This window comes from Nipponia nippon, unplaced genomic scaffold (assembly GCF_047370975.1).
Source record: "Nipponia nippon isolate SJK-2023a ecotype South Korea unplaced genomic scaffold, ASM4737097v1 scaffold_17, whole genome shotgun sequence".
Lineage (NCBI taxonomy): Eukaryota > Metazoa > Chordata > Aves > Pelecaniformes > Threskiornithidae > Nipponia > Nipponia nippon.
In genome coordinates, this window is record NW_028262333.1 from 6,523,848 (window position 1) to 6,550,257 (window position 26,410).

General features: G+C 40.0%; 1 protein-coding gene across 4 annotated transcripts in view; it reads left to right on the plus strand.

The window, feature by feature from the left end:
- Positions 1-26,410, plus strand: part of RNF130 (ring finger protein 130) — a 55,440-nt gene that overhangs the window by 21,974 nt on the left and 7,056 nt on the right. The window contains exons 3-9 of one of the 4 annotated variants that reach the window (XM_009466798.2): positions 1,885-2,135; positions 5,692-5,763; positions 7,594-7,676; positions 14,509-14,605; positions 15,662-15,866; positions 17,933-18,026; positions 20,939-21,134. In XM_009466798.2, coding sequence (XP_009465073.1) covers positions 1,885-2,135; positions 5,692-5,763; positions 7,594-7,676; positions 14,509-14,605; positions 15,662-15,866; positions 17,933-18,026; positions 20,939-20,954 — 818 coding nt within the window. In that variant the 3' untranslated portion in view covers positions 20,955-21,134. Of the gene's footprint in view, positions 1-1,884; positions 2,136-5,691; positions 5,764-7,593; positions 7,677-14,508; positions 14,606-15,661; positions 15,867-17,761; positions 17,909-17,932; positions 18,027-20,938; positions 21,135-26,410 lie in introns of those variants that run through there. The other 3 variants (XM_087753799.1, XM_087753801.1, XM_087753800.1) reach the window with 3 other exon arrangements.

The window sequence follows — 26,410 nt, forward strand, 5'->3', positions numbered from 1 at the left end:
CTCAAACTGAAGTGTCTCTGGAGAGCTGGGCTAAAGTGGACCTTGTGTGAATCTGTGGTATACTAGTAATTAAATAAGTTGTATCCACTAATTGTGTTGGGTTTTGGTTGCTATTCAAAGCTTTTGAGTTACTGTGATGCTTATTTCAAAATTACTCATTCAGAAGGAAACACTGAACGTTCTTTTCCTACTTAGACCCCTGTTACCAGGACAGGGCATGAATGTCTACCATTTCAATTTTAAATAAAGAAAAGTTGAAATTTCTTGGGGAAAATTATTTTGGGGCTGTGCAATATTTTTAAAATTATTGTGCAAATCTTAATTTCTGAGATTATCAGCTTTGATTCTTCTGAGTAGTTCTGTCAGCACAATCCACAACACCAGTGTTAGGGAACTTGCTCTGAAAAATGAGGGTAGTGACTGTAAGAGTTACTATTTGGCGTGGTGAAAGAGTAGTGAGATAACTTATAAGACTGTTACACAACTCTATTAAAGCCTCCATTTTGGAAAATTATGTAGCTGTCTCTGTCTTTCACCGTGACTTATTGTGTCCTGGGTTCAAAGATGCTGCTCTTCTGGGTCTTTGCATCATTTTGTGGATACAATAACTTCTTAAAAATCAGATTTTGATTAAAAGACTTGGAACAAATTCCTTGTATTAAAATAGGACCTCATGTTCTCTCTTCACTGCCACACTAGGTCCTCTGTAACTTAAATCCACTCTAAATCCAGATCTCTGTGCTGAAGTCCCTTGCCTTATACAGTTCCTCTCTGAGGGAATGTGAATTGGAGCAAGCAGATGGAGCACACAGATGAGCAGACTTTGCAAGCATTTTGAAAATAGGTCTTGAAAGAGGTTTTAGTATAGGAAGCAAATAGATCTGGATGGATAAGAATGGCACGCATAAGGCTTTTTTCTTTCTGGCTTTGGCTTTCCTGTAAAGTTTGCTTTCCTTGAACTCAGGGCAATTCTGACCTATGTTCAAGATCATCTTTTTTATGGCGCCTCTGCTTTTAAAACATAGGTGCTCTGTCTGTTCTGCAGGTGATGTCATTCTTTTTCAGCAGTCTTGCAGTTTAATTCTCTTATTATCCTTGTGCCAAGAATTTTCCCTTTGGGACAGGAGGTCGTCCAGAGGCAGGACACTATGAAAACCAGATGGGCTACACATTCAAAATGGAGCTGATGAAGCTGACAGCCTCTTTGCGATCTTATCAAGCATGTCTTTGTATGGGTGATAAAATCAGGACTCAAACTTCTGCCAAGTTTGGGTTTTTTTTAATTTCTCTTCTACTTTGCGGCTAGACTTACTTGCTTTACTTTCACTTCTGTCTGAAGTGATGTCGGTAGAAGTTTGGCTTTGTTGCTGCTGTGCTGGAATTGTGATTTGCAGGTCCTTGACAACCTCGGTGCCATGTGAAAGCCTCCTAACCATGCAGGGGAACTTGCCTAACTCTCCAGAGCAACTTGTACGCAGCACTGTGTATGCTAAGCCCACTCTATCATCGAACTCATCTACTAAGTGTTTTTCTGTGAGTTTACCTATTTAGGTATTCACAGCTTCAAATCTGGAATAAATGTACTTTTTAAAGCTAGTTCAGGCTGCGCACAGTAATTATAATGTGGGAAGTACTGTGTAACCACTGGTAGAGATCTGTTACTATGTGTGGAGCTGCAGACAGTTTGCGTGTTAATGCCCTGATTTGAAAATCTGGGTTTGAAGGACAAGCCATGAGTTGGGTGCCCAGTAGCATGTTCCTTGTGCCATAGATGGCTTACATTAACTTCTCTAAGTTGTCAGACAGCTTTGCATTTGGAAAATCTTGTGAGCAGCATGCCGTGTTAATTTTAAATATAAATTAAATATTTTTCTCTTTTTATAGGAACTGGAGACATTGTTGCTGTCATGATTACAGAATCAAAGGTTAAGGAGATCCTGAATTATTTGGAAAAGAATATCTCTGTCCTGATGGCAATAGCAGTGGGGTCCCGCGTTCCTCCAAAAAACTTCAGTCGGGGCTCTCTAGTCTTTGTGTCAATATCATTCATTGTTTTGATGATAATTTCTTCAGCATGGTTAATATTTTACTTCATCCAGAAGATCAGGTACACAAGTGCACGTGACAGGAATCAGGTAAGGGGGCTCCTTTTTCCTGTAAGTTCTGGAGGTGATGTTTCTGTATACAGGAGTCAATAGAGAATAAATCATTTCTAAGGAATGTCCATCAAACTAGTGTTCAGAACCTCTTTGTTCCAAGGCAGAGCATGTTCCTGGACAAGTTTTATGTAGCAAAGACTTTTCATCCTGAGCAGCACCAGTACAAGATCACATTACATGACAGGAAAGAATAGAATTGAAGCAAAATGTTTGGGGTTTAATGAGTGTAAGTCCAAGAGGAAGACAGAATCTATGTTGGCTGAATAATACATACTGTATGTACATTGGGAATGGGGAGGAAAGTTAAGTTGTGAATGAACCTGTATAGTGTAGGGAACACAGAGCTAATGTTACAAATTCTATGCATGTTATTAAGGATAGCTTTAGTAAGAGTTAAGGTAATTCAGAAGTTGTATAAAGGGATTTCCAAACTATAATCTGTCATGAATGTTAGGGTAAGAAAACTAAGGTACAGAGCTGCTTAGCCATCTGCATGAACTTTCAGCTTTATTCAAGATCACACTTGGTATGGACTGCCTGATTCTCCTGGTCATATATTTTACTTAAAATTTTGTCCAGTATGCCTTTTTTACATTCTTTTTCAACTCTAATTTGTTTAAGAACTGAATTAAGAATGGCCAGACTCGGAGATCTTGACTAAATCAAATCATCAACTCAAATATGGATTAAACTTTAGAAGTAAATGTTTTACTAGCGTGGACTTAATGACCCACTGCCTCCATAGTGTGCCTTGGCTTTTATTGAGAAGGGTCGGTAAACCTCAGGAAATCTGCTGTGCTCTCTTTGCCTTTGTATCTCTCTGTCAAGGCTAACTTACAGAGCTGCTGACCTACTCACTGTGTCCCCTTTCCCCCTGAATCAGAGCTACTACACAGGAGCTCACTCTGAAGCAGTGCTTTGGATCTTTAAAGCTGTTTTGTCAAACCTAAAACAAATGCAAACTTATAAAGCCTCAGTTGTGACAAAGGATTTCCTTTTTAGCTTCTATAAATAGTGTTTGATGCTGCAGGTCCCATGGGCATCCTGTAGATTTTCCGAAGGATGTCATTCTTAAATGACCACACTGTAACCGGTACTTAGTGTGGTCCCTTGGGGTGGTGAAAGTTTAAATATAACTATTGCTCAATGAATGTCTATGGAATACTAAATTGTGCCTGCTGCATCCCCTACATGGTTCTAGGCTTCTTCCAAATGTCCGTGTTTCAAAACAGTTGCTCCATGGGGAAAGGGCTCTTATGACCTTTTTTCTTTCTTTAGATTTTTACAAAGGTCGGGAGAAACTTGATGAAAATTTTATGTGGTTTAAAAAGCTGAGCTTATTAAACTTTAATAAGAAGGTGGCGACGGCTACAGCTTGTTTTTAAAGAGCTTTGAGAGCTTTCACAGAGAGAAGGCTGTACTGTTAGTGATGAAATAACTTGTTTTAGGCTATGATCTTGTTTTTAAGTTATGTCGAGGCACACTTTTTAAAAAAAAAACAAACATCAAAACCATGTTGTGTTTTGTAGATAGTGCAAGTAGATACTGGTATTTCACATCATTACTCTTGCGCACTTCCACCAGAGGTATGAAACTCTTTTGTGTGTGGTGGTGACATTTTCCATCAAGACGGTTCTGGGTTTTAAAAGCAAGCATATGCTGTATGCCTATGCCCTAACTTATCAAAATAGCAAATCCTGAGCATTTCCAATGTTAGCATAAAAAAGTATTTGTTAAAATTAGAAAATGGAAGAGATGGATCTCTTAAATGGGAGAGATGAAAATTATTGTTTAGCAAATTTATTTACATAAGACAACATGTATAAATTTTGGATGAGTTTTGTAGAAATATTACGCTTCCAATAGGAAAATAATCTTTCTTTAAGATTTCTTGTAGCGCATATACAATCATATGCAGTACAACTAAATATAAATACTACCCATAGTTACTTAGTTGGTAGTGTTGAGCATTTAAGTTAAATGCCTTTTCAGCCTTGTTCCTCTCTTAGTAATCACACTTTCGGTTATGCAATGATTATCTGCTCCCGCAGCGTGCCAGTCTGTTCTGTGTTGTTAAGTACTCAGCTTGTTCCAGGACATGTAATTTAGATTTGCTTTAACTGACCGATTTCTCGCATGTTGAAGTTAGGATGAGATTTCTGACTTCAGGAAGTTTCCCCATCCCCATTCTATTTCTGATGCTGCATTTCCTACGTGGGTATACTTCAGTAGTTGGGACTGTCTATCTGATTTTGGTTTTTTTTTCAAATCCATACTCTAAGAAATATAAAATAAAGAGCTGTTCTTCTGTGAGAACCACAAAAAAAATTATTTAATGCTAGAATAATGGTGGTACAGTTAGTGATCTTGACACAATTGTGGTGGCCTTCTGAGGTCTTTTTCTCAAATAAAAGCAGCCTTCTTAGTTTCAGTTTCTATGCAGAGAAAGCATATGATACGGGGGATATACCTTATGAAGGATTTGATTTTCAACTGTATAGGAGGTGGGCACAAAAAAATGCACATTTGTTTCAAGCTGTATTGGAGGGTTTGATAGGTGCAGTTCACATTCTCAGAAACAGCCCGTCTCTTTCAAAGGCAGAGTACTTAGTACAAGACGGAGGTGAAGGATGGAATACGTGAACTTCCCTTATTGCAGCCAATGTAAACCCAACCTGATGTCTCAGGTTCCTGAAACAAGAAGACTTGAGCTCTGTTCCACTCAGTGCCCCGTCTCTGGGATCCCATGGACCAGCTGGCAAACAGCCATTCTTCCTTGGCTGGGAACTGGGCATTGCAGTAGGAATCGGCCCTTGAATTGCAGAAACGGCTCCTTCCATCTGACAGTGGTTATCATAAAAACTGCATAAACAAAAAAAATAGCTTGGCCTCTGCATTCAGATTGAAGTTCATCTTCAAACCAGTATTCATTTCAGCTTTATTTAAGTCTGTATTGGCTTATTTAGATTTCATGACCTATAATTTTTTTTTTTCTTGGTGAGATCCTGGTGGTTTCAGGTAATAGCAAGAGAGAAACTAGGTTACACTGAGAGGATCTCTTATGTCTCAGAATAAGATCAGCCTGCTCAGGGAGAAAAAAAAAAATAGTAATAATTCAAGCTTAAGCAGAGAACAAGGAGTATACTACAGCATACTGAATAAAAAGCAATATGAACAGAATGTAACAGAAATCAAGAGGGCATGTTGCTTCAGCTTTTATCGTGTGGGCTGGCTTTGATTAGTTTTGTCACACCAATGTTGGGTCACTTTTATGGACTTTTATACAGTCCATGAGGCTTATGCCCATGCTTATCGAGTGCATTTGTGGGCTCAACTGTTGGATTTTTTTTTTCTTCTTGACAAATCTCTAACTGTGGGCTTTGCTGTGTACGCTTTTTGTCTTATGTGTTGGCCTACTGCCACAGAGCGTAATGCAATGTTAGTATTGAGCCCAAATAAGTCATTATAAAGGACAGTAATGAAGCTGGATTATCAGGGTTAATTTGTGTTCTTTTCTTTGTCACTTTATTAGCGTCGTCTTGGAGATGCTGCCAAGAAAGCCATCGGTAAATTGACAACCAGGACAGTAAAGAAGGGTGATAAGGTATAATAATAAGATTTCAACACGGTAAACTTGAGCATCGTGCTTAACTTTTGCCAGGGGAAACAATCTGAGTTTTTCCTTTCTGCTTCTGATTTATGACCTTGCCTTCCTTGTTGGGGGCTTACTTCGTCCTGTGGCAGAGTATTTTGTGTAACTTTTAGTATTAGTGTATGCTGTAAGTCTGTACATTTCAAAGAAGTTTTTCTTGCTTAAATACTACTTGCACTCCATCTGGCAGCTGTGACTGAGAGTGGTTTTGTGTGCTAGCTGGCTGGGGGGGGGGTTACTGGTAGGAGGACATAAGGCTAGCATTGTTTACATGGAATTCTGTAAGCTTAGAATCATTCCGTATGTAAGTTGTGTAAAGTAAAAATAAATTTAAAAGGTAATAAAGGACAATCTCTTATGTAAAATATGAATATCCAGTAAGCTGAGGGGGAGTATAAACAGGTATTTCATTAAAGATAGTAAATGTTACTTCAAGAATATTTCTTGCCAGTATACAAACTAAAATATATGGTGTGTTAAGTCCTAAACTTTTTCCACTCTTATGAGCAGTACTGCTTTGTCTTTGATTCTGAAAGGAAAAAACAGTCGCTTAATTTTTGCTCTTTAATTTGCAAAAGGCAAAGGAATTCTGGCTATGATTTGATTTTTTTTTTTAAGAGAAGATGATTTCCTTGGGCCTTTTTATTGCGATTTCTTTTTATCCTTCTTATCAACTCTATCAGCAATGGAAGATTGGGAAGTGATGGAAAAATTTGCTTCCAGAGAGAAGGCAGAAAAAATGTCTTTCTGCTTTTTTCTCCCGTCTTGTGTAGTTTTATTTCAAGACAGCCTACTACCCTAAATCTTTTCTGTGGGTATGGGAGTACATATAGATAGCGGGAATTTTTCCATATTAAAAGAAAAGATGCTGTCATCTTGACATCATAAATTCAAAACCAATAAGTGACGTGTAGGTTGCAGGACCGACAGCGTGAGATGCACACGCAGGTGAACAGAGGGTAGGAGCAAACCTGTCCTTCATCGGAGCAGCCCACGGGATCCTCTGCATGCAGCACAGACTGGTGCTGACCGGGGAGTGGCTATTGTCTTGTGGGGTTCCTGTCTCGGTGGCTTGCTGGTAGCTTGCTGGCATCGAAAAGAATAATGAACTTGAACTAAAAGAAGGCACAGTCTGCTTTTGTGTCACAGGCCCAAACATTTTAAATATACATTGCTGATGCCATGTCTACATCCAAGTGAAGTCAGCCCTTTTTAATGAGAAATTTTAAATTTCATGTTTAAAAAAAAAAAAAGTAAAAAAAAATAAAAATTTAACTTCTGGAAAATGGAGAATGAGAGGAGCCAGTCAGTGATCCTCATCTTCATGTCTGGATAAGAATGATGATAATGCTGCAAGTAAGCAACAGACAAATATGGGACTACTCTGAAATTGCTGGTTTTGGCTATAAAAGGGAATTCCAGGATTCTTATCCTGCCAAAAGAAACCCTGAATAAAATAAAGTTTTAGCTCCAATCTGAAGTAAAGCCTCTAGAAAAATCACCACTATATTTTATAGTGATTCAACTGAATGTTAGAATCATCTTAGGCCCTTGCCTATGTTTCAAATGATCATTTACCAGCTCCAAATGAGGGGGAAGTTTTGTACCTATGAGATACTTTTCCTTCTCAAGTCATGTTGGAATGTAACAACCTAGTCATTGGTTTTGTATCTTCTTAGTAACAGCCACTTGGCACAATGCAATTCATGTACTAGTCACAACTACTTTTACATTTGTCATAGCCTCGACTCTTGACTTGAATTTTCATTCTATTCATTTTAGGAAACAGACCCAGACTTTGATCATTGTGCTGTCTGCATTGAGAGTTACAAGCAGAACGATGTTGTTCGCATTTTACCATGCAAGTAAGCTAGTAAAGTTGCTTTGTTTGGAAACTATTCTTTCTTCGTGCTCCTTTGGTTCGTTTCATGTAATATGTGCATTGTGATTTACAGACACATTTGTCAGATGTTTCCAGTCCTAATAACAGACACTTTATTTTAGACTATGATACCAGAAGGTGTGCAGGTGGGTGCTGGCACTGTTATGATAGTGGAGATTAAAAAAGGTTTATGATCTTGAAGATGGGCAGTTTGGGCATATCAGCAGTGGAGCTGTGGAGATTGTCAGGGGGAGTGCAGGTTTAAGGACCGAGTGGTGGGCGGACACAAAAAACTTAAGTATAGTGAACGACGTACAGCTGCAGCATTCTGCACAGTAGATGTGCTACACGAGCTGCTGGTTTCTGAAACAGTGTAGGAAACAAAAATGCAGTCTTTCCAACCTTCATACCTCCTCTGACGTCAGTCAGCCACTGTGCGATCATCTATCTTTGGTCTCTCCAGCGCAGTGTGTTCTTGGCTTGTGCCTGAAAATTCGTGCTTGCTGGATATTCTGCATTGGTACTTAAAATGTAACAACTTCCCTCTCCTTATATGCCATTCTCTTGACACGTGCAGGTTTTCAGCTTCTTTCTATTCCACTTCCATTCTTGAGTTGTTTCAGGATATTTGCTCTTTGAGAGATGTTTTTAAGTGCTTTTCCACCTGGTGATTGGTTTTGATCAATCAGTACATTTTGGTAGCTTAAGCATTACCAACGACATCTTTCCCCCTTGTATTCTGAAATGCAAAGCTTCCTCATTATCTCCAGACAAAAAATACATGTAAGTTATGTTGTATATATGCAGCTAAGATTCAGTAATTTGGCCTGTGCTTGGTATATAAATAGTGTTCTGCATGATACTCTAGAAGCAACAAAGTCATGGTGTTGGAATCGAGCTTCAGTCACGCAGCAGCACATAAGAGCTCGTTATCGGTCTTCTAAATCCTCCTGCAGGCTGCTGTGAATATCTGGAATATTTTTCTTCTAATGCACAATGAATTTCTATCATTATAAAAGGAAACAGTGTTCTCTTATTGATTCAAAATATGTGTGCATTCTGCTTCTGAAGGCAGAAGTTTAATTCAGATTACTTTTCTCTATGTTCTTTACCTCTCGGACTGTGGGAAACAATGAACTGTTTGAGATTCTGTGTTGTTGTTTAGTTAATATACACTACAAGTGTTTGTTTAGAAACTCCCATTAAAATATTTGGGAGTAGAAGAGCTTGGTCTCAGATCTGTAAAGATTTGGGGAGCTTTTGGTCATGCGGATGTGTGTGCATTTCTTTTCTAGTATTCGGTCACTTTTAGTGAAAGATGATGTCCTCTTGGCCGTAAAAATGTACTCACAAGTGTTAAGTAAAGATCCCAGAGATTTATGTCCTATATTGTAATCTCAAGTAAAGCTTGCATATGTGAATTAAGCCCTAGTCTTTGATTTGTTATGTAGAAGATTATTTGGAAATTAGAGGAGGAACTCCTGGAAACTGCACACCAGTTTTGGACCACTACGCTGATTTTTTTTTTTTTAAATTGCCTCTTAAAGCTTTACTTGGGTAGTTCAGGGTAGTACTGTGAGGCTCAAGGATGTGGAATAGAGGTCCACACGTCCCACTGCTCTGTGCCTTTCTCTTTGATACTGAAAAGAGGTTGGAGGGAGTTCCTTGCCAACTTCATCTGGTAGGAAGGCATCTCCCACTAAGGACAACACAAAATTGTGAGTAGAAGTCAAGTTCCTTAGTTAAACAACTGCCACTGTCCAAGCAATGGATAAGTTGCTAGTATCAGCAGATGTGATCAGACCATTTAACCAGGATGATCATTGATTATTTATTTTTTAATTAAAAAAGAAAAATTTTTTGGAAGTCCATTTCTTCCAGACACCTTTGGTGAGCCACAGCCCTGCAGACCCGAAGCTCCCTGCTCGCAGGGATGGTTACAGCTGCTTCAGGGAGCTGGATGAAGGTGCACCTGGCTGCCGTCTCAGCACAACCTGTCCTGTGCAATCTCTCATGTAACGGAGGTCTCTTCTGTAGATCCTTGTCTGTTCCATTTTTAACAGTAATATAAGGTCAGTGAAGGCTCAGATTACATTCCTGCCGAAGGCTGTATGACAACTTTTATGTTCACTTTCTACTTCTCTTCTTTAAATCTCACTTTTCATCTGCTGCAGTTCAGCTTTGAGTGCAAAACCATCTTGGCTAGATGGAAACATTGAGATGAATGCTTTCCACAAGACATTTTTATATTTGTAGGTGAACGGCCAACTAGTACCTGCAGAGATGAGCCCAATAAATTTCAATTTGCATGTAAGACTTTTCAGTCTTCAACGTCTGAGACGCGTCTCCCCAAATCTTGTTTTGGAGGTTTAATCCCTTTCTACTTCCTGATATTTCAACCTCTCATTTTTAGTGCAACATGCAAAGTTAGTTAAAGAAAAAAAAAAACAACACACAAAAAAAACCTACAAGAGAGTCTCTAAGACAGATGAGAAAATAAATTGCAAGAAAACCTTGGAGAAAATGGCTTGACCAAGAGGAAGCAAATGAAAGGCTAGAAGTTTTTCTTACTGTGCCTGTTGAGGAAGCTATAATCATTAGACAGTAGGAATCACTGACATATGACATCCTTGCTGCTTTCATCAGTTTAAAAGTAGGATTTCTCTTTGGTGCTATAATTGCTCTCTGCAGTTAAGTATGGTCTGTCACTCTGCCTCAGCAGAGAGGAGTCGGGTTTGGGCAGACACACAGCACCTAAAATTCTGTAGTGAAACACCGTATTTGTGATGAAAAGCTTTGTGGCAGGTGGGAAATTGTGGCCAATTTAAAAATAAACTTAAATGAAGATTACTGCAAACAATGCAATTGAATTTCTGTCATTCATTTTGTGCTTCAGAGAGAGAAATATGTTCAGTACCAACAGCCTATGGACATACCTATGGCTTTTAGCGCACAGAGGGATAAGGCAGCCATCTGTCTCAGACTTACAAGCCTGAGGTCTCTGTCTTTTGTGAATATCATTATGTAAGTTAAAAATAAGTAGTGTAAGCAAACGTCAGAAAGAAAAAGACAAAAAGACAAACCTCATGGACAATTTTCTTTATTCAGATAGTTTTACTTTACCATCACACCAGTGCATCTAGGAGATGAAGGGGCACTGGGTGAAAAGTGATCAGGAGGGGGTAGTGTGAAGGACTGGTGAGAGATAAGGGTAGGGGAGAGCAAAGTGACAGGTTAGAGAAAAGCACAGAGTGACATTGGAAAGGGCAGAAAGATGGCCTGGGAAGGAAGGAATTTACAAGGTGGGAAGAGAATTAAAGTAGTGAATAAGTTAAAATAAATGGCTTTTAAGTTAAATTCATAATATTTCCTGTACTACTGGGCAAGACGGGGGGGGAAGTGACAAAAGCAACTAAGCCAGATTTCTATCAGTTTGATTCTGTGCTGCTGCAAATAGCTGCTGCGCTTTTTTTTTTTTAAGAGCAAATTAACCCAGTATCTCAATGCTACCCTTCCCGCTTACTGCAAGGCCTCTGCACCACTCCCACTTTCTCTGCCGCCTGCTTGCAGGGACAGTCTCTCTTTTCCCCCAGCAATGCTACGTATTTGTGGAAAGCGCTGAGGCTGCTCTCCCCTGGCGTTGCGTGCTGGGGATGGAGGCATGGCGCCTTCCTTCCCGCTGCAGCAGGCCGGACATCGCTCCTCAGCTGCGCTAGCTGCAGAGGGCTGCCTGCAGCAGGGAAGGACGGACTATGTGCTGCTTGCTGGCCCGGCTGGGAGGTTTGTAGTCCAGGGCAAGGGGAGCAGCTGCCTCCAGCAGTAGCCAAAGATGCTACTTTGCAGGCAGCATGTTGATCAGGTCCCTTTGGTGGGATGCTGCACTGCGAGCAGGGAAGTGTCATGAGCTCTGGGGAAATAGCACTTGTAAACTCGTTCAAACCCTTCTTCTTGTGTGACATGCGAATTTGGAGGCATTACACCACGGAAAGAGATTTCTAACTCACTTCTTCCCTCTGAAATGCTGCAAAGAGGCTGTGTTGTACAACAGAGTTGGCATTACAGTGTTTATGACAAGCTGGAGGGCAACTGGCTTGGGTATGCTGACAGAGTGGAAAAATACCTGCAGGTCACCTGTTTGGAGTTATGCCCGCATGGGAGACTCCTTCCCTGCTACCGGCCTGGCTGCTGGCCGCGCTTCTTCCAGCCCCGAGGCTGGAGAGGCAGCAAAAGCTGTGTCACACTTGACTCCCCGGTGCGTGGCTCCTGGGGGAACGTCGTCAGCTGCTGTGACCTAGAGCAACTCGCTAGGAAATCTTCAGATTTATGGTCTTGGGAAACAAGTGGCAGAAATATGGAGATGGAGAGGGTTTGTGATAGAAGAAAATGCAAGAGCTTACTTTGGCAGACTGAGTTTTTAAAATAATTCATATGTTTACTATCTTCATTGCTGTATAACTGCTTTATAACTCTTGGAAGCAGAGAAATCCAGACAGAGTCTGAGCCACGGTGATGGTATCAGCAAGCTTTTTAAGGAGTAGATAAACTGCCTAAGTAGTAGGCAGAGCCATGCTGATCTAAATCAATAAATAACCTTTGGGGAACTACACTTTTTTTGAAACACATTAATAAACATCCTTGAAGGTTTAGGAAGGAAAAGCAAAGAATTAAGAGGTCACAAAAATAGTTGAGCCGTTCTGGCGTATTTGAACTATATCAAACTGCTAATGACTCTTTAAAATAACTCATAATATTTAGCGGACACATGTTGGCATCCATATCAGTCGCCTGCTTCACTTGATCCGAGTGCTTCTACAGCACTGATTAGCTGATAACGATATATTAAAGTTGTTTTCATACTTCTGTGGAGTCTTGATGTCTGCTGTTTCCCAAAATATTAGATTTTCAGGTTTGTCCTACTCTAAAAAACAGACTTCAGAGTCTTAAAAGGAAACATAAGCAACTAAAAGCCACGATAAATAGCATCTCTCTGTTTCAGAAGATTTCAAACCATTTTCTGTCACCCAGGATTTCTAAACATTGATTCCTGTAGTTTTGTGAGTCATAAAGGGAATGTGTTAAGAGCTAATAACGACAGAAGTGAGTTTGTATTTTGTGCAGTTATTTGAACAGTAAGCAATGTATATATCCTGCTTTTCGTGATTGCCATATTGCTAAAGGACTGTCCAGCAAAGCGACTAGCTGAGATTCTGTAAGTTTCTGTTCCTGCAATATCTGGGATATAGATAAGCAAAGTTCTTTTGCTCCCTGTCCATCTTCTGTTGACTATATTATACCCTGTAAGTCTATGCATCTTTAGTACAGGTGGGATATATAGTTGTAGCTGACTGGAACCTAATTACGTTGGTGTACTTTAGTCCCTCTATCAGTCTTAGTAGCCATAGACAAAACCATTATATACTGTCTTTTTCCATGCATGTTTGTTAACAAATGCATGAGGCCTTTTTCTCCAGTCACTTTCCAGACATTTAAAAGAGAATTACCTGGTAACATGCCTCATTTGGTCTCTGGTTTTAAAATCCCAAGGGATAGGGAGCAAAGAAGTCCCAAACCCTATGACGAGCTTACTGAGGCACAGAGCAACAAGTACAACCTGAGAAAGGAGAGGACGGAGAGTATCGCAACTTCATGCTGCCTTGGGGACATGCATGACCTCTTACAGCCCGTGCTGATGCCTCAAATAGACGGCAAGAGCTCCTTGTTCTGCCACTGCTCCTTCGCCTGCTGGTTGCAGAGCACAGCTCTTTGCTGGCTAAGCAGCCCTTGTAACTGCTGATCTTTGTAGTGGTCACCGGTGTGTCATGTTCGGGTGTGCCTGCTCTTACTGGCTTTTTGCTCTGCAGGCAGTACCGCTGGAAATGAAAGATCTGTGTCCTTACCGTAGGCAGTTATTCAGACTAGGTTATTATGAGTATTTGCTAAAGTTGTATTGTGTAGAACATCTAGTGATACCCATTTCTGCCATGAGTATGCTCTGAAAAGTTCTTTGCCTTTTGAAAAGCCAGTAGGACACTTCCTTTAACTCTTTTAATTTAAATATGTTGTTTTGGTCTCTGCATAGCCCTTTTTTGTTATATTGGTTTATATCAATCCCAACACTGTTACATTTATAGTCATGTATGTGACTAAGATTTTGTATGCAATGTAGGTGGCAATTCAGACTGTTCTCTATTGCAGAGTTCCCTGCTATGCAAGTAGAAGCCCAGTTTGCCTTTTCATTTTTGAAAGATTCTTCTTTTTTTATGACCATCATATGATGATAGACATGTTTTCCTTCCTGTTTTCAAGAAATACTGATTGTAGGAAAAGCCTTCTTTTTACTTAGATGTGATAATTATAAAAGCCCTTTCAAAATCAAACAGAAGTGCGTTTGGGTTGGTTGCACTGACTTTTCAATAAAATTGACTGCTGATGGATCTGTGCTCTTCCTACCCAAGTTATGGCCAGGTTCTACATAGAAATTGAGACAAGACTTTACACAAGGTTTTGGGGGGGACTTTGTTACCCTAGTTATTTTGCCCATGTGCATACTCATATCAACAATAAGGGGGGGAAGTAAAAAAAACCCTTCCTTTTAAGTGTTTCTTTCTAGTTGAACTATTAGTAAAGAGTGGCAACAGCAAGCAAGAGGTTTTTTATTTTTTTTCTTATTGCAATCAGCACACAATACTGGTAATTCTAGAATTTGTTCTGCTGGCTTAATTAAACAAGAAACTGTCTAAAAGTTTGTTAAAGTAGTTCTCATTGTATAAAATAGAATTGTTTGCAAATTATATGTGCCTTGTGTGTTCTTCTAGGCATGTTTTCCACAAAGCCTGTGTGGATCCATGGCTTAGTGAGCACTGTACGTGTCCGATGTGTAAACTGAACATTTTGAAGGCACTGGGAATTGTGGTAAGTTGCACTGTTGTGAGCTTCTTCCTCCCATGTCTGAGACCCAGAACAGGAGGAATAATTGTAGGGGAGAAAGGGAGAAGGGTTTTCCAGTACCCTTAGTCAGAAAATGTTTGGGTTTTCTTACCAATTTCTTTGCTGCTGCTAAAGCTGATTTGTTGTTGTTCCTTTCCCTGGTTGGTCATTGGTAATGTATTGTTGTATTTCCACTTATAACAATTTCTTATCTACTGAAAGTCTACTAGGTTCTCTATAATCTTCCTTTTTCTCAACTGCTTTCAACCCTTCTTTGTTAAATTTACTCTGTAAATCTCTTGTTCTTGTTGTGGTCTCCCGCAGACACTCTTAAATTTGTTTACACATTAAAAGCCATGCCCTAGCCAAGGCCAGCGAGCTTTCCTCAAGCAGCGCATGGCTCATGGGATCCCTGAGGACTGCTTTTGTTGACCAGTTCACAAAGGGATAGAAGTGAAGAACCTCAAAGAGGATTTTTCCATCTTTCCCATATGAGGAAAAGATTATAAGGTGGGAGCAATGCTCTTTTCAGAAGAAAGAAATAAGGAAGAAAGAGAAGAGCATATGAAGATACTGTCTAAAGCAGCTTTTGAATCAAGCCAGTGAGAAAAATCAGGCCTCCATTTTTAGCTGTGTCAGCTGCAAATTTGCACATTTCTGAGAAATAGTTACGGATATGCTGTGGATGACCTATTTTTGCAATTAATAACATACATGGATTTTTAGAGCACGATACTGTAGAATTTCATGCATGTCATCATTGCTCGTGGTAGTAAACCATACAGGCATAGGCTATGATACAAGCATATTTGAGTCCCTTTCTTGAATCTTAATGCTTTTTTCTGCTTTTTCCTCCACCGCTTTAAGGTGAACCAAAGGACCAAATTCAGATAGAACTTGCTAAATCATGTGTGTTTCTCCTGTGTGATCTGAGGACAGTCGTAGCAGCTGAATAGTGTGTGTGTGTGGTTTTACTCAATTTATAGGTTTGCTACACATAGAATATTCACCGTTGTAATGTGGAATCGCTTGTTTTTCCAGCCAAACGTGCCATGTACAGATAATGTAGCCTTTGACATGGAAAGGCTTACCAGAGGCCAGCCAGCTAGCAGGCGATCAGCACTTGGCGATTTTGCCAATGACGGCTCTCTCAGCCTGGAGCCCCTGCGCACCTCTGGGATGTCACAGCTTCCACAGGACGGAGAGCTAACGCCAAGGTCAGGAGAGATCAACATTGCTGTGACAAGTAAGTTTTCTTTGGCTACCAGTAGAGTTCTATGGTTTTCCTGGTACGTGGCGCTTGCTTTGCTGTAGCTCTGTGCTGCAGGGCCGTGGTGAGAGGTTTCCCTGCAGGGACAAAGGTGACCTCAGTGTCTCTGTAAGAGGCATACGCTCCATATTGAAACCGATAACTCTAGGTACGACGGTGCCAACACTTTCATTATTAATGGTATATCCATTTAGATCTGCATGCAAGTTCATCACTGGATGAACTAAAATGGCAACAGAATAACCCTTCTGAATTTGGTAACCAGTACAAGAAGCTGGATTGCCAAAACCATTATTTACCCTTTCAGCATACTTTACATCCAATAATTTATACAAATATAAATATTTTAGCTGATTACTACTTCTGCAGACATTTTTCCCCTGAGAACATTGCTACTGGAATTCTGACATCTCTTAGCAGATGGTTTTTCTTACAAAGTTTGTGAATTAAAAAAAAATATTTGATGTGCCAACATTTGAGTATTGTCCAAGTGTTTTATGACATCAGAAAACTGTTCCTGCACTGCTTGCAAGCTCTTATGCATAAGAACAGCAAGGGAAATTTCCACTCACTGGATTTTACCTGGGGTTTTTAATGTATAACAGCACTATAATGAATACAGTATGTGTGGAATTGCATCATTTTTCCATATGCTGTACAGTCTCGATTTGATGCATGAATGGTTGTTTTTCTGGCTGAATTGCAAAAATAGAATCTATGCAATACAGTAGTCTAATTTTCTCCTTGTGTTTTGCTTATGTGCATCTATGATCTAGATTTTGAACTTAGTGACACTGTTTGCCACTGATACATGTGTCTGTAATTGATACAGTCCATTAGAGTGTTTCTTTAGATGCTGTAGCAAAGTAAATGTCTCATTAAAAAAATCTCATCTCATGAAACACGTAGTCCGTATCCAGGAATGTCCTAATCTGAGGAGGAAAAATCTACATACAAAAATCTAGATTCTTTACAAAGCCAGTAAGTCACTTTGTCATGCAGTGTTCGACATCTGATTCATCTTGTATTCAGCTCTATTGAACAGAGAGCAAATCTGTTGGTGTGTTGCTTTTCTTGTCATGGGTGGGAAAACTCAGTAGTTTAACTGAAACTTTTCACTACTTGGTTTTACAGAAAGTATTTTTACTGTCTGTTCCCAACTGTAGTACTGCTCTTGCACAGATGGGATGCCAGGGTAAAACAAGAAATAATCGGCAACAGTTCATTCTGACAATGTTTATAAAATAAAGCTTTAGAAAAGGCTGTTCAAATGTTTGGATTTTATGGATGACACATACATTCTTTGATGCATGAGAGTTAAACCAAAAGCCATATTCAACAAAAGTGTTTGTATTCCGATCTATTACTATGTGCCAGATTGATCTTGAGGAGGGAGAACTTTGAATAATGAACATTCTTTAATACTACTTTTTCTTTATACTGCTTTTTTTTTAATGTGTCTGTATGTATACACTAACGTTGAAATTATTTTTCCATGTTGTATTCCTTTATATTAAATAGAAAACTCTAGTTATGTTTTTACTCTTGAACAAGCTATCCTATTTTTTGTCGTTTTTTTAAAGTAACACTATAGCATTTATTCAGGCGGGAGGGGGCAAAGACACAAATTAAGTGTGAAAGGATACTGGGTATGCTTATGTCAAGAGCTGCATCTCAGCAAATCTAAATCAACCCTGACAACCTTTTCTGACTTGGGGGCGGACAGAGTTTTCATTACATCTTCCCTTGTTCCTGCATTTCACTTTACATTGTTAAGTAATCTTTCTTTATCACTAACCCTGGGGCTCAGCCAGGAAATATTGTTGTGCCATGCTTTTTTTCCACACCTCTCTCCACTTCTTCTTTGCTAGCCTTCTCCAGTCAGTAACTCTGTGGCTAACCTCCTTCTGCTTCACCTCCTGGTGCCAGTCATGGCTTAGAAGCCTCTTGCCTTCCGCCAGTGGTGTTTGAGGGAAATATTGGCATCGCTTTGACATAAGCCTTCTCCCACGAGTGATTTCCTCCCTTTCCTTTGTCAACAGAAGAATGGTTTATTATTGCCAGTTTTGGCCTCCTCAGTGCCCTTACACTCTGCTACATGATCATCAAAGCCACAGCTAGCTTGAATGCTAATGAGTAAGTAAATATTCAGATGTTTCTTTATATTTCTGGTGGGTGTGTGTCGTGGACAACATTGGGAACAAATACTAAGAGAATAGAGAAGAGTAAAAATGCAGTTTTCAAAGAATCAAATGCCTTTTCTGCTTTTCTCAAACGTAAGCCTCTGTTAACAGTAGGTTCCAGGGTAACATCTAAAGACCCTCTTAATTTATATTTAGCTGGATTGTCCGAGGAAATCTCCTTGCTAAGTGGAGACGTGGAATTGGGGAAAAGAGAGAATATTTCTATTCAGTTTTTGGTAAATAGTCTAGGCAAACATTAGATTTCTGCCATGAAATTCCCATGTTCAAAATTCATCTGGCAGAGCCAAAAAGTACTACCATCAGTTAGTTTTCACCTCAATTTCATAGTCAAATTTCATATTAAAAGAAAAAAATCTGTATTCCTGGTTGGCATACTTTCAGCTATGAAAAAAGGTATTTAAATAGGAAACTACCTTTTTGCTCTTAGGAGAGGGAGAGATGAAAGCAATGAACACACTACTGTTTCTTCTCCCAAGTGAACAGAGCAGACCAGTCTTCCGACCCCTCATTTTACTATGCTTAAAAATTGCAGTCAAATTAGTGCTTAAAGACATTCACGCTTTCTTAATTTTTATAGACACCCCCAATGCCTCCCTTCAGACAGGCTGGACGAGAAATGACTCTTAACACGTGACTTTCAGTCTTTTTCTATAGTTCTGTGTGTGGGCAAGTGTAAATCTGTTCCGCAGATATATTAACTAGGTACATCTAGCTATTTTCATTTAGATGTACAGAACGTCTGGGCTCATAATATATATTTAATCATAATTTATTTATTTGGGGAGGAAAAATGTCAACATCTTTCTTTTGTCTCTGAACATCTTGATGCAGCTGAGTTTCCATTAATGTGTTGATCTCTTACCAAAAGTGGGGTGAGATTCAAAGGCAGTCTCCTGTGCAGCCTGGAAATGCAGCTTTATAAGCATGGTTTGTTTGGTTTTTTTTTTTTTTTTAGATAAAAGTGCTTTTTTTACTTGCTGTCTGGAAAGTATAAGCTGTCCTCCTCAATAAGATGGGAACATGTCTAATAGTCTATAGTGTAAAATTTTAGACCATCTCAAGCTAATCTTCTTCAGGAGGTGCTGTAATAAGTTCCTAGAGGTTTTGGTCATCATGGACCTTTGATTACCATTAATTTGCAAATCTTCCTTTCCTCCTCTTTTCAGATGCTAATTCCAAAAGGGCTTAATGAAGAAACGTTTTAGAACTTCCAATAGCCCTATCAAGTCTCCTGATTATTTTTTTTTTCCATTTATCAAAATCTTGACATTGCAACTATCAATCAGCAACTTGGTAACATAGCTGTAGCTGAACAGAGTTCTGCACTGAAAAATAGCTTGGGAAAGCATGGAGCAAGATGAGTTGTGAAACAGGAATGTCTGGATTTCTGGGCATTTCCACATCGTTAGGAAGAAGACAAAGGAACTGTAGCCCATGTAGTATCATCCAGATGTGGGCACTGATAGCAGTTGCATTTCTGCCTTGCCTTGCAACTCTTGTTGTCTTTTGCTCAGTCGGCTCTGGGTCTATGTTTACTGAAAGGGCAAGCTGCCTCACATTGGCAGGGAGATAGGGCCTCCAGCGAAGTGTTTTCACAGTGATGTTCCCTTAGCACAAACAAAGGGCGTGCTGATGTAAGGAGAGCTGCTTTCCCCAGTGACGGGAATGAAAATGCAAGCATATACACGTGTATGATTTGAGGCAGACTTAAGAAAACTAGCAACCACAGAAACTAGAGCTGTCAAAAATCACTTATTTAGGTAACTGAGGTACCTAGCTGTAGCCTTTAACCTCAACAGCTTTTCAGCTGAATCCTTTGGGATCTAAGCAGCCTCCACAAGTGCTGCTAGGTTTGACTACTCATTTTAGACAGTTTAAAATGTGTATGTATGACACTAATGCTTAGATTTATTGTTTCATTGACACTTAACATTCCCCAGTGCCAGACAGAGCATTTCCTGTGCTGAATATCATGCCAAATATACGTCAGGTCCCTCTCACTGCAGTTTCCATTAAATGTCATAACAGCATACCTGCTTTTTATGCTGTTCTCCATATAAAAAGCAATGCTGGCATACCCTACGTTTGTTATGGTACTGTTTCAAGAGGAAGCTGAGGGTTTTTTCTTATCAGAAAACAACAGTAGCAAGAATGAGGCCATGTAATATGCTGATGGAAGTAAAAGGTGCCAAATATTCTGGATTAAAACTCACCTAAAAACGTGTTCTGATCCTTTTGTTTTCTATGTTCTTCCTGCAACTTAAACATATTTATGGAGAGCAATAGTTCTGGAGTTGTGTGTATATACATATGTAACTGTGTGTATATATATGTTTGTGCATATGTATATATGCACACACGTATGCATTTTTAAATAGTTTCTGATAAAAGTAAACATTGTCTAAGTGATAAGAAAATAAGGAACCAGCTGCTTTTTCTTGGTCTCATAATATTCATGCACTATTACTATTAAATGGTTTCGGTAGTGATTGAAAGGAACAAAAGAAGCACATTTTGCTTTGCTTCTTAGGGAAGGTCAGAAATTACTGTATGACTGTGTTTTAAAGTCCAAAAAAGCCCAGATGTCAGACACCACCACTTAGAGAAAGTTTTCAGTAGCAGATGGAGTTTCCTCAAAAGTTTGGAAGTGCTCAAACCTTTGGCTGTCCTTTCTGTTTAACTGGTCCTGTAAGAATGATGTAAGGAGTACAGACCTCTTGTAATGCTCTGGCCTTGTATGATTAGTCATTTCTCACTAACTTTTACAGGATTTTTATTTTTTAGTATTGGCAGTATTAAATTTAATATAAATATTTTGTTCCTTTTTTTTTTTTTTCCCCACAGAGCAGAATGGTATTGAAGAAACGCTTTCCGGCCGATTGCCTTGGAGAGAGACACCTATTTTTATGCATCATTTATCGATCATGCAGCACAAGCAATTACTTAGTACATTCTATTTTTTCATAAAATTTGCTGATGCCAAAGCTTTGTATTAAGGAAAAAGTAAAGAAATAAAAAAAACTTTAATTATGAAATCTTACTCTGTGAGAATTTTTATTTTTCTTGGACTTTCTGTGTTAGTACTTCATTCTGACAGCCTTTTGTAAATTTTATAAGGTGCTTTATTTCCTTCGAATGACTTCATCTTTGCAGATCTGTATTCTTCTCCTTGCGTTTTGGGCACACAAGCTAACAAGTGGAAGTCTCGCGCAGTGCCGTACTTAGGATGCCACCCAGCACTGGAATGACTAACGAGTATTATGAGCAATCGCTCCATACCAACTCGTTAAGGAAAAAAGCTGGGCCAAGCATTCTAGTACATAACGGGCTTACCTTGACTCCAGAGGAGAATTCATTTGAAATAAGAACATTTTCTCCAGTTCTCCTCCTGTAACGCTCCTGTGGCGCACAGGGAGGATTGCGGTATGATTTTTATCTTCAGGTCAGACATTGCTCAAGGTTTGCAACGCTGTTTTCTCAACAAACAAATCATAAACCTTTTTCTGTCTTTTGCTTTCACCCCACCCTTCTTTCTGATAAAAGTGAAGCTACTCTAAACCACTTCTTCCTTCCTAATACCAAGTGAAAAGGTAGCGTTTTCCCCCACTGTCAGCTGTGAAGCCTTCTTTCATATTAGTGACAGGGCTAGTTTTTGTTCAAATTCAGATGGTGAAAGATTGATAATGATCTTTATTGTAATGTAGAAAGTCTATGCAAACGTGTCCCTTCTTGCCATGCCTTTTTTACCGGTGAGGAGGCAGGGGGAAAACATCTCTCATCGTTGTCCTCACTCAGGCTGTTTCACACAAGTTTACTTATGCAAGCAGCATATGAGTAATTTCACAACAGTCAGTTAAAACATGCGCATCTGATTCACAGCCAAATGCTAATGCCTGAGTTAATGAAATGAGTAGATGAAGGTAACAAATCGGTAAGGAAAATATAACTGATAGAAGTTAAAACCTATTCTGCGTTTGGTTGGTTTTGTTGTTCTCGTATCAAGATGTAGACATTTAAAACTTAATGTTTTCTAATTTAATTAAATGAACAGAAAGAACCAATTTTACTGTAAGATTTAATTTTTTTATGTACTGGGAAATAGAGGGTTTAATTTAATTTTGTTTTTATGTATAGGCACTTTTAGAATTTAGGAACACAGCCAGAGCCTACATTAAAATAGTTTCTTAATTCTTCTCTGTCCAGCAGGCTTCAGCTGAGAAGGCAGCTTTTATAATAAAAAATGAAGTATGTGAGAGCTTCAGTACATTTAATAGGATTATTTTTCGGTATGTCCTTGTGAAATTTTGAAAGAAACATGAAAACAATCAATAGAGCAGTAAGTGCATCTTGAAAGACTGGAAAACCCCATTGGACTTACTCATGAAGAGAAAAAAAAAACCTCAAACGTACTGTGTCTGAGGACTGTCTCTGTGTAAAATACAGCATTTGTCAACTGAGCGTTGTTGCCAAAAACGGAGGAATGTGGTTAGGGCATGATGTAGGGTACAGGCTATGAAACAAAAGGGTGACATTTTTTTTTCACCTGTATCTCGACAGCAATAGTAAAATTGAGAAGTTTGTGCCTGTCTCCTGAAACAAAAATCCTTCGGTGCTTTTTAGTGCTGTCAGGAGGGATGCGCAGGGGCAGCCTGAAGAGCGTGGTGACCCAGATGCAAAAGGCACCGCAAACAGTCCCAGTTCATGTTTCTTCTACAGAACAGCAGCAGAAGGAGAAGTTGAGTGATACTGGGAACAAAATGGTTGACAGGGCTTCTGGTGCGTTTCCCTCCGTAGAGGATTTAAATAACCCAGGGCCATCTTCTTTAATCTTTCTTCTGAGCCTCTAACAATTGTCTCAACAAAGCGTTAATAAAAATACAGACAGTATCTGCTAGGTTAATTACAGGTCAGGCTAGTAATGTAAGTTTATCCTGCTAATGAAATAAGTATATTCAAAGATGGGCTCTGCACCATCCCAGAAACTCAATTTTTTGACTCTGGATAGACGCAAGAAGGAAATTCCCACAGTTTTTGTTGCCTCACATGCTTTTAGATATCCACATGTAAAAGATGAGTCGTAATGTTACTCTCGTATGCATAATCATAAGAGTGAGAGGAAAGGAGAAGAGCTGGTCCCTCTTCCCAGATGTTGCAAAGATGGCAGGACGGGGCTGACGGAGGGGTACAGCAGGGTAGAGTGCAAGAGGGAGCAGCAGTGCCTTGCTGAGCAGCTGGCTTCGAGGGAAGGGTGCTTTATGAAATAATCCTGCTCTGTTGTTCCTTCACCGAGAGGGTGTCTAAAACAGATTGTCGGAGACAGGGAGTGCTCAGATCGGATTTGCACGTTAAGAAGTCATTGTGCTGGAGGAGCTGTGGAGGGAGTGCAGCTTGTGGCAGGAGGTGGCCCTGATTAATGACTCAGGGCATTAAAATACTTCCAGATGGAAAGGGAACAGCGGGTGATACTTACTCCTGATGCACCTGCAATGCTACATCAGTCTCTTGAACTTTTGGCCTTGATGTTGTGCCCACTTCTGTAGCATCCTATGGTAGGTATAAAGATAATTCCAGGGTGGTATGTTTATTTTCAGACTCAATACAACTTATCTGAAAAGTTCTTTGTAAGTATATAATGAAGAACAGTGGCAGAAAGCACTGAAGGATTCATTTTCATGTATTAAAACTGAATGCAGACTTCCCATTTGTTTCCCATACCTAAGGGATAAATCTGGATCTTTCTTGGTAAGTGCAAAATAGGAAGAACAGATTCATGAATTTGGAACTGTGGATGTTGCTACTTGTCCTTAAAACACATTTATACAGTAAATTTATCAACTGGACTGATGCCACATTTTTAAACAAACACTAGCAGTTTTCTGCATGAAGATGAGCGTCGCTGGGTCACGGTGCCCTGCCGACTCCGTTTTTCTAGCCGCAAGTTGTGGGCAATGACACCGGCCTGGTTATTAGAGCACCTGGAGATGGAGTGTTGAAAAACACTGAGCAGCAGCTGGATTTTCAGCCCTGGGTGGGCTCTGCTGAATGGTAGGGGAGAGAGACATGTAGGAAAAGAATGAATGATGTGTCCCGAAAGTGGTGTGAAAGCCAAGCGATTTGTATCTGTATGGAAACATGCAGCCTCCCTGGCAGTGGGTGGCTTAAATTTCCTTTGCCAATAAGCAAGAAAACATCACAGTAAAGAGCTTTAGAGGTGTTGGATATACAGTGTACAGTGCCTTTTTCCAGATTAATTGAAAATATTTGTTGTCAGATGACCTGTCTGCCTGTTGATTAAATCTCTCCCTTGAATCTGCCAGTGTGGAAGTCTGGGTGCACACGGAGGAAATGACGGCCTGGGCTGTCTGCTTCCTAATCCCGTGTTGGGTTTTTGTGTCATAAAAACAAAAGCAACACTGAGCTTTTAGAATCTCCTTTGTTTCATTTCAGCATTGCCAGTTCAGTATGTAACGTTTCAGCGGGCGGAGGAAAGGGAGATGAAACATCCAGTATCCATGGCTTATTTCAACTGCAAGCTGAGACTCAGTCATCAAAAATTAAATGATCCTGACTCATAACACATTTCAAGAAGAATCTTGAAATCAGTTTTATCTGGTATAATTTCAAAGTAGGTTCATTTTTTTTGTTTGAAGACAGACTATGATCAGCTGGAAGTCATAGTTCCAAGTTTATATTCCCTCAAAAACTCAACCTTTTTAATTTTTTTTTTATTTTTTATTTTAAGCATTGCCCAGGTTTAGAAACCTGTAAACTTGGGAGCGGGTTCAGATCTAGAAAGCGGGTGTTCGTCATCCCCTACCGACTGCTTCTGTGGAAGTATATTCCAACACAGTACACTTCTGAATACCTGGATATATGCTCCTGGCAGAATGAACAATTCGCCCCTATGCAATGTAACTACTAATTTCACTCATTTCAGTTAACTACAAGATCAAAAATAAATTAATTTGCTTATGATAAATTCCCCTTCTCAGTGTGAATGGTGGAGCGAGCGTGTGTACTGGCTTTTGGTGACAAAAGAGAGGTTTGGAGGAGCAGCAGATAGGTTGCCCAGCTTCAGTTTGCTGCTGTTCTTATCAAGGATTTGACCTGGGCACACAACTGCTGTGCAGCTCAGGCCGGAGTTTGCTGCAAATCAGGATGGCAGCTTGCTGTCACAGCTTGCAAAATGAGTTTGCATGGAGCCTGTCTACAGTGTCCCTGGCTCTTCCAGCCAGTGCTGTTCTGAGGCCTCTGCTTTGATAAGTGCAAAATTCATCTTTGCTTTTGCTCTTTCAACAATTCTACGTGTTTGGTTATAACTCTAGCTTTTTCTTTTTAATCCTAATAAGGACTTTTTTTTTTTTTCTTTTCTGAGTCTCTGTCTTTTGGGTGAGTGGGGAAGGAGAAAAGGTGTTTCGGACAGTAGCAGCTGAATTCTTCTTCCTCCGTGTCTTTTGTAAGCTCTTCATTTCAGAAGGGCATAGGCTGGACTTAAAATTTGGCAAAGAAAGGAGGATTTAAGCACCTAAATTCTGCCAGGGCTAAAACTGTAATCCCCTAAGCATCTTGCTCCACTGATGCCTGAAACTGGAGGTACCTTGGTTTGCTGTGCGTCTTCTTGATGAACTTGGAAGCTTTTCAGTTGCCTCCAGTTTGGCTCATGTGGCTGCCTGGCGTATTGTAATCTAAGCAGCCTTGCTCCCAGCTAATCCCCCCTGGGATCGAGAAACTGAGTAATGAAATGTTTTGGCTAAGGGCCTGATCTGATAGATGCTTTTGGAGAGAACCGTTTGTACGGCAGTAGGGCTGGGCTCCTTGCAAAACACATCTGTGGGTTTGGAGAGCCACAGGAATGCCAGGCCACCAAGGAAAAAAATGAATTTCCATTCCCCGCTCTATCAACAGCCACTTGGTGCTAGTTTCGGGTATCACCAATGTTGGAGAAGAGGGCTGGGTCTCCTTCGGTTCTGTGTAAGGAAATACGTGGGTGCGTAGTTCTGGAAGGTGGCTCTGTGTGGATGGAGGTTGCTGAGCTCTGGAGGAGGTCAGGCTTTCCACAGCATCGGTCGGATGATCCTTGGTGACCTCCTCGCTCAGCCTGCTCATTCCTTTCGACCCTGTGCCGGAGCGCTTTGTGCTGGTGTACGGCAGAGGGAACTGGGCGCCTACCGAAGGTTTCTGGGTTTCTCGTGGAAGCACGTGCCTGCTTTACAAGGCTGTAAATCAACAGCGAGCACCGAGTGCGAAACTCCGGCCTGCCCCAGCCTTGCTCAGACTTGACCTGTTTTATGTGAAAGAACCATTTGAGGTGGGATT